This window comes from Brassica rapa, chromosome A06 (genome assembly GCF_000309985.2).
Source record: "Brassica rapa cultivar Chiifu-401-42 chromosome A06, CAAS_Brap_v3.01, whole genome shotgun sequence".
Classification (NCBI taxonomy): domain Eukaryota; kingdom Viridiplantae; phylum Streptophyta; class Magnoliopsida; order Brassicales; family Brassicaceae; genus Brassica; species Brassica rapa.
In genome coordinates this window covers 29159145-29167992 of record NC_024800.2, presented here as the reverse complement: position 1 = coordinate 29167992, position 8848 = coordinate 29159145, and the positions used below count along the sequence as shown (strand labels likewise).

At 35.8% G+C, this 8848-nt stretch overlaps 1 protein-coding gene and 2 pseudogenes across 1 annotated transcript; all 3 read right to left on the bottom strand.

The window, feature by feature from the left end:
• Positions 1–232: 232 nt before the first annotated feature.
• On the bottom strand, positions 233–3804 carry LOC117126014. The gene is made up of 2 exons (XM_033273235.1): positions 3623–3804; positions 233–3519 (listed from the first exon to the last, which is right to left on the bottom strand). The coding sequence occupies exons 1-2, from the start codon at positions 3776–3778 to the stop codon at positions 3148–3150; spliced, it is 528 nt and encodes a 175-aa protein (XP_033129126.1). The 5' UTR covers positions 3779–3804; the 3' UTR covers positions 233–3147.
• Positions 3805–3863: 59 nt separating this feature from the next.
• Positions 3864–5697, bottom strand: LOC103828138 (annotated as a pseudogene).
• A 639-nt stretch (positions 5698–6336) lies between these two features.
• LOC103828116 lies at positions 6337–8487 on the bottom strand (annotated as a pseudogene).
• Between the last annotated feature and the right edge of the window lie 361 nt (positions 8488–8848).

Genomic DNA, 8848 nt, shown 5'->3' with positions numbered 1-8848 from the left:
AACCCTAACCCTAAACCCTAAACCCTAAACCCTAAAATTCTCAAATACCCTAAAATTCTCAAATACCCCTATTCTCAAATACCCCTATTCTCAAATACCCCTATTCTCAAATACCCCTATTCTCAAATACCCCTATTCTCAAATACCCCTATTCTCAAATACCCTTATTCTCAAATACCCCTAATCTCAAATACCCTTTAATCTCAAATACCCCTATTCTCAAATACCCCTATTCTCAAATACCCCTATTCTCAAATACCCTTTAATCTCAAATACCCTTATTCTCAAATACCCTTTAATCTCAAATACCCCTATTCTCAAATACCCCTATTCTCAAATACCCCTATTCTCAAATACCCTTTAATCTCAAATACCCTTTAATCTCAAATACCCATATTCTCAAATACCCCTATAATCTCAAATACCCCTATTCTCTAATACCCCTATTCTCTAATACCCCTATTATCAAATACTCTTATTCTCAAATACCCTTTAATCTCAAATACCCCTTTAATCTCAAATACCCTTTAATCTCAAATACCCCTATTCTCAAATACCCCTTAATCTCAAATACCCCTATTCTCAAATACCATTTAATCTCAAATATCCCTATTCTCAAATACCCCTTTAATCTCAAATACCCATATTCTCAAATACCCTTTAATGTCAAATACCCATATTCTCAAATACCCCTTTAATCTCAAATACCCCTAGTCTCAAATGCCCCTTAATCTAAAATGCCCCTAATCTTAAATACCCATTAATCTCAAATACCCCTAATCTCAATTACCCTTTAATCTAAAATACTATTCAATCTCAAATGCCCCTTAATCTCAATTACCCTTTAATCTAAAATACTATTCAATCTCAAATGCCCCTTAATCTAAAATACCCTTTATATGCTCTTAATCTCAAATACCCCTTAATCTAAAATATCCTTTGATCTCATATGCCCTTAATCTCAAATGCTCATAATCTCAACTACCCCTTAATCTCAAATACCCCTTATTCTCAAATACCCCAAACCCTTAATCTCAAATATCCTTAATCTCAAATACCCCTTGATCTCATATGCCCCTAATCTCAAATGCTCATAATCTCAACTACTCCTTAATCTCAAATGCCCCTTATTCTCAAATACTTCAAACCCTTGTCTCAAATATCCTTAATCTCAAATATCCTCTAATCCCATGTATCCTTAATCCCATAAACCTAAATCTCAAGTACCCTTTTATCTCAAATACCTCTTAATTCCTAATAACCATGATCTCATGTACCCTATTTCTCTTGTACCCTATACCTAAAGCCTTAGAAAATTAAAGATGTAAAAGTTTTAATAAAATATGTAATAATTACACATATTACTGATAGTGAATATGTTTTGAACAAAATATTAAGGTGTGGAAAGGTTTAAAGATTTAATTGAGAATGTATAAATGGGTTTAAATTAGGCTCTAATAATTTGAATAAAAAAGTGGAATTCTTAAAATATTTTTAATTGGATAGAAATGAGTCTACGAAGAGGGTAATAATCTTTATAGAACAAAACAAAATCCATATAAGTCTACGAAGAGGTATAAGTAAGTATAAAACTAAGCAAACTGTTAGAACTTTGATTACGTTTTGTTTATCAGTGATACGCAAAAGTTTAAGATCTTTGAGTACCTCTTTCGATGGCGGATTCTGCTTAAGCGAGCAAGAGAGACTCAGAGATTGCGAGAGAAAAGGATGGAATGGAATTTCGTGGTTCCAAGTCCCTTGTAACACAAGTATCCCCTGCAAAAGTTACATCAACACAAACAAAAGAGAGTTTTACCTTATTCTTCTAGCCACAAATTCACTTAATTTTTCAATTAACCCCAAAAGAATCTACGGAAGTGAAGTGAAATTGCAAGAGCAAAAACAATTGAAAATCACAACTTTGTCAACACCCAAAACCCTAATTGAGATTAGAAAACAATCGAGAAGGTGTTTCTGCAGGAACCCAGAAATAGACAAAACCGTACCAAAATCTGAGGACTTCAGTCACAGCGCCGCAGATAATCACCACATGGGCATCGTCGGAGAACCGCGTGGTGAACGTAACATGTTTCTTGAAATTAGAGTTTGACGTCTTTGTGTTCTTCTGGGGATCGTCGGAGAACCGCGGTGAACGTAACCTGTTCTTCTTGTAAGAAGGATAAGTTTTTGAAGAACGACCATCACCATACTTGGAGAAACTCTGCTGTTTCTTGAAATTAGGGTTTGACGTCCTTGTGTTCTTCTGGGAATCGCCATGTAGATAGATCGAGGTTTCTAGGTAAAATCATGGTTTTTGAATTTGAGAGGTTGGAGAAAGGAAGAAGAACAGAGTGATTAAAGAAAGAAATTGATCATTGTTAAATGTTGGAGAAGATCACCGCAACTTATCTGCCGCCTTGCAATTTTAGTAGTAACATGCTTGTTTATAAAGAAAGTCCACGTGTCAATATTTCTTTTTTTGTTTTTTTGGTAAAAAAAGGAAATTCAACATATGTTACCGTTGAGATATAAAAAAACAAAAAAGAGTCTTTGTTTTGATTTTAAATTTTTCCCCGATGAGATCAAAGTTAGACTGAGAGTATAACACAGACCAACAACAAAGGATCAATCATCGTCATTTCAAGCCTCACTCGTTGACTGGTTTCAGTCCATTTTTACCCTTGCCAGATCTGAAACGAGGGCTGTCATGCACAGCAATTGTGTTCTTGTTCTGAACTGTTCCGGTGCTGTGTCGGTTCCGGTTGGAAGCTGTCTTCGGAACCTCTTCGCGGACTGCATCGCTGAAGCTTTTTCTCCGAGAAAGAATGAGTTTGGCGACTTGGGACGGATCAAAGGAAGCTAGAAAGTTACACAACATGCTACTTAAGTCACAAGAAAGAACAATGCTGAGCTCTAAGCTAAGCAAATATATACGAGTTGTGTTTCTAAATATACTTCTTGAGCTCAGGTTTCGCTGGAGGCGCCTCGTAGTAGTAGAAGTTGGGGACAGGTTTAGCCTTGAACTTGAGATTCTTTCTTAGTTGTTTCAAAGCTGCTTCTTGTTCTTCCGGCAAAAACATTGATACGACTACAAGATATTGCATTTAACATCAACAAAGAAGACACTAAATTTAAAATCAGTAAATTTCAGAAAGAGTAGTCTTTCAAATCTGCTTTAGAGTCGTCCATATCAATCTCACCCATGCATTCTTCAGCAGCAGTAAGAGGAGGCAGTTTACGAGTCTTACGCTTCAAGTTGTGTTTGTGCCAATCACTCTTACAATGCTCTCTGTATTGCTTAGCTTCCCCAACGAACGTGTGGCAAGTGCTGCACTTGGTTCCTTCTTCTTTCTTTGTACCCATCTCTTGCTTCTGCATTTTCTTGCTAAGTTCAACGACGGGATCAATAGGCAACAAGGGCTTGTTCGTCTGCAATGCCATATCATCATGCTCATCGTAATGATCCATGCTTGTGTCACCTTCAGCATGAACTGATACAGCGAGTATCTCTAATCTCCCCTCACAAGGGAAATAAGTAAGAAGCTGACGTGGAGAGCGTTGTAACTGATTCGGTTTGTGACTTAGTTATGGCTGTTAGTTGTGAAGAGAGTAGTATAAATACTTGTAATAGAGTTCGAGTAAGAGGTTCGTGTTTCATCAATATACGGTGTGTTTCTATACATTGTGCTCTATCAATCTCCTTAACCTTTGTCATCTGCACATCCTTCCCATAATCGCTTCTAGTCAATGTCCAAGCACTCCCACGGCCAGAAGTCATGCTCGTCCCTTTTTGGATGTTTTGCTTTTCTGCAACCTGCAAGGAAACTTACAAATAAAAAAGTATACAACCTGTAGTTACTTGGTTTGGAATAAACTATAATGTCATCATCATTTTGTTAGAAAGACAAAGCCAACATGAAGGTCCATTTTTATAAAAAAAATCATGCCTCATTGTACGTTATGTATCTTCAAATCTGTACACAAATATATTCAATACTTAACGGCTTCTAGGTGCCCTGCAAAAACCCCTGCACGTTGAGGAGAAACAACACCCGGTGGTCGCATCAATCTCGGATGTTTATGATAAAATCTCCTTGAATGTTTAAAGTTAAATCTTTCGTGATCCATCTACGACCCCTTACTTCAAATCCACTATAAGCTCGATCACTACTGCTCTCTCCCCCGCTTTCCCCACTCGTGTACCCTGACTTTCGCCTGTGCTTCTTAGTCCTTGTAACTCCACTGTCACTAAAACTCCCATTCAAAAGCGGATCGTCGATCCCGGGAATCACTCGCCGACTAGATGATGATGATGACATGCAACTGTCATCTTTTACTCTTCTCTTGTCCTTATCGTGTTTCTTTATGTTCTGCGAGATCTTGTGCAGTTTCTCATTGAACTTTGTTATGCTCTTCTCCATAGGCTCTACTGCTTGAGTCACTGTGAACCTCACGTCTTTCACAATCTACAACATAGATATATCCTCTTTCTGATCAGAATCTCTTCATCAGATTAGAAAAAAAAAATCATTTTTTTTATTGAATTATTACGAGGAATACTCACGTATTCACCTCCACCAACGAACACATCTCTCATGCTTTCTTTGATGGTCATACAACTTCTGATATCAACGTCAGGATGTGGCAGGCGGACCTTTGTTCGTCTCTCACTGTCTCTAATCTCATCTGGATCAATAGGACAGTCGACCGATGCATAATCCCCCAGAACTGATACCGATCCAGTAAAGCGATCTCCCAGTAGACCGTAGGGTTTTGCTGGGAAGACATACAGGTGAACAACCGAAGCAATACCCTTCTGCACAAGTATTAAAGAGAAACTTACGATTCATTTCGAAAAAGACATGTACCTCAATGCAAATGATGAAATCTTGAACACTAGTCTTCAGCTGCAAGCTCTGTGCAATGGAACTTTTGAACAAACCGAGGGAAGAGAGAAGAGCAATGGCAACACCTTGCCACCAAGTCAAGAACACGATTGACTTGAATGTTAGAAACTTGGCAAGGGGCTTTATGTGCGCAAGCTCATCTTTTGTTGCACCATAGAACTGAACCAGACAGTATAATGCCCATGACTGTCTAAAATTTAGAACAACTGCCAAGTAAGGGTACCTACAAAAATCACAGGCAAAATAGGTAAGATGCCATATCATATATAGTTCATCAAAGATGAAACATGCTTCTTCATTGTTATAGTACTGTGGTTTGTCAAAAAAAAAAAAAAGAGAAGCCTCAGACGTACCCACAATCCCATTTAAACCCTCCTTCACAGTAGACACCGAAGGCTTCAAGATTCAAGAATGAGGGCAGTGAGGGCAGTGAGAGACTTTATAATCATCTGCCAAAGGAGAGGAATAGTAAAAAAAAGACATGTAGGAAGGAGGATGGGACAGCAAAGGTTAGTAGTGGGAAAGTACATACATATTGAACGATACCAAACTTAACAACTTGATAGAACCAGTGACTGAGCCCTAAACCCTAGCAGTTTTTATTCAAGGTTACTTAACTGCCTCTGAGTTTTATCATTTGTATGTCAGGGTTATCATTTTTATCTTTTCATCCATAATTCGTAGACACTGGCATGAATGATCTTGCCGTTTAGTGAAGGAAATAGACTAATCAAGAATCTCTTAAAAGCGAGCGAGAGAAGTTTCACATAACGTATACCATTCGTTTCATCTAGGCTGATATTTTGGGATCCGGTTAATTATTTAATTCATCTCATTTCAGTATATGCTTTATGTAGCACATTTATCTCCTCACCGAAACTTACCCAATAACCAAAACTAGAGCTTGACCCGCACGGATGTACGGATATTAATTTTTATTTTTTTATAAATTTTTAAAAATATTTCTAAACAGATAAATTATTTTGATATTTTTAGGTTTCTATAATCTATCTGGACCTGGAATGATTTGAGTCCGAACTCCGTCCAAAATTTTTATCATATTCGAACAAAGTTTAATTTTAAACCTAAAAATTCGATACCCAAAAAATCGATATGTACCCGAATATGTACCTAAATATTCATATAATGTATGTAATTAATTACGATATAATTAATTATTTCCAAACACACGTATATATATATAATATAAAATAAGAAACGACAAATAATATTAAAAGTTAGATTTATTAATTATTGTTTCCATGTTTGTTTTAGTTAGAATTTACTTTTGGAAATGAATTAATTAAAGAGGAAAAGACAAAAAATCCTAAAAGGTAGGTTAATTAATAACTTCAGTGGCATGCCATTGTAAATAACTTGCAAAACTAAGGGGTAATTTAAATTTGTACTCCCCTTTTAATAGATTAGATAGATTTTTATTATATATTATAATAATTAGGAGTCATTAACCAAACCAGATGACACCATAGCAGTTGTGATGTTAGCAGAGGATTTTAGGAAACCAAAGAAAAATAAAACAACATACAGTAGTTGAGATGAATTATGTCTGCTTGAAACTTGGTAGGAACCATAGAGATCTTGCGAGTTGTTCTTGGGACGAACAATCAAACTTGTGCAGCGGCTCCATCTCCTTTGTCTCGAAATTGAAGAGACAAATTTGAGTAGTGTTCTTTCCACGACAAGTAGTCTTGTAGTAGATGGAATTTCTCTTAAAACCACCCACAATGTCATCATTAGCGAGCACAGTGATGCCTAGATCAAAAAGCATTGCCTCGTTGCCCAAAGAATCAACTTGTTCATACTTGTTAAACAAACCTGATGAATAAACCTTGTAGACGCGGAAGGACCAGAGTGAAGTGAAAAGTGTTGCCCAGTTTTCAACATAGAGGACATCTCCTGTTACTGTGACTACAAGTTTTGCATTGGTAATCCTCCATGAATTTCCTGTTGGATCAAGTGAAGAGATGTTGCCTGGAACACCACCACACTGAAAGGTCTCTCGCGGAATCTCTCCGGAGAAGTCGAATATTTTGATAAAACCATTACTACCAATGTAGTCCTTTAGGAGGTAGTAAAGCTTTTGATCTTTGTAAACCATGTGAGAACAACCATAATCTACGGGAATTTGAATCTGATTCCAGAACGTATCTCCTTTCTTGGAATAAGCTACACACCATTCGCCAAATCCCCACAAAACTATTCGTCAATCCAAAACACAGGTGATACTATTTTAATATCTTTGCGATTCCTTTTGCGATGACCATTCGAAATACAAAACCAACCTTTTAAGGTTCGCTCCAGCTTTGTCGTTCCTAGTTGCGACTCCACCGGAGTTAAATCAATCCTCTCATGGGTAAATATATTCAAAAGGTAGAGATTATACCAATAATCGACCATAAAGAGCCAATTACCATATGTTGCTAAGCAATAACTGTTTGCGAATTCAACATCCTCATCTCGGATTTTGTAAAGCTTTCCCCGGGATTGAACAGCTTGCACCAATGGTTGTTGATCTTGTCGTCTTCGTCGGGCAAGAGAATCAGCCAAGGGATCTGCTTTTTCGCCCAACATCGTTTCGCAGCAGAGTACCAAGACGAACATACGGATTCAGCTCGTCGAGAATCAGCAAATTCAAGGCGTTCCAACACTGAATTTATGAGATCTTGAGGAAGCTCGGACCAGGATTTGGATTTATCTCCTCGTCTCTGTAACTTGTAAGAATTAGGTTTATGCTGCAGCTTCATCGAGAATGCCATACCCTGAAAAATCCCAAACCACCCCGACTGTTTTTGTAGGGGTTGTTAAATTAGGGTCACAATAGATTCTGTTTAAAATGGGTTCGAGCCCATTACCCTAAGCCGTAGAGGTGTCAAGCGGGCCTAAGATCCGCTGGTCTGGCCCAAAGAGTACTATGACGGACACATAAATATTAGGTCCTTTAAAAGGTGAGTTTCACGGCCCATGCGAATTACGGGTTTTATCAGATTATGTCTGCGGTTAACGGATTGGCATATTTAATAAATATTTTTACATAGTTGTGAATATATATTATTTAAAAGGACTATTTAGGTGAATATACAAATTTGGAGCGGAAGTGTGCATTGTTTTAAAATAATTTGTGAACCTAAACGGTGGCATGCGTAACAAGACTAGATTAACCTCGACATGTAAGTTGATACTTTTTTCGAATTTTCCTTATGTGTATAGTATAATCCAATGCTTTGATTAGGCCTAAAATGATGTTCAGTTAACAACATCTAATAGCTTTTGAATCTCTTTATTAATAGCATATAATAGCACCACTGAAACTTTATATTCCATAAATTCCAAAATTAAATAAAACACACAAATTTTAGAAAAGCTTTAGTTTCTTATTTATAAGTTTCTTCTCTTAGTTCAATATATTTATAAATAATTTTACAAATAAAATTAGTAAAATTATATTTTAAAATAATAATTATATAGAATGATACATTTAAAACTATATTTAATTGTACATATATATCTATTTGTATAAAAGTAGAAGGAGAGAGGATATTCAGCTCTAATTTTTTTAATATTTGTGTTTTGTTTCGTTTTTAATAAAGACTAGGATAAGATCCGCGCCTTGCGCGGGATAAACATTATATATATAAATTATTTTATATATTATATGCTTATAACATATTATGAAATAATAAATATATATTGAATAATTAAAAAGTCATTATCTACTACTTATATAATTAAATTAGTGCAAACATATAAATAAATTTTATAAATTGAAAAAATATTTTTTCTATTTGATATGATATATAATTAAAGTTAAAATGATAGTAACATATATGGTATATTTTAATATTAATATTTATGAAATGATGCTTTTTGCTCATATTTTTTTTATTATTTGTATTTGTTATAGCAAAAAGTTGATTTTAAAT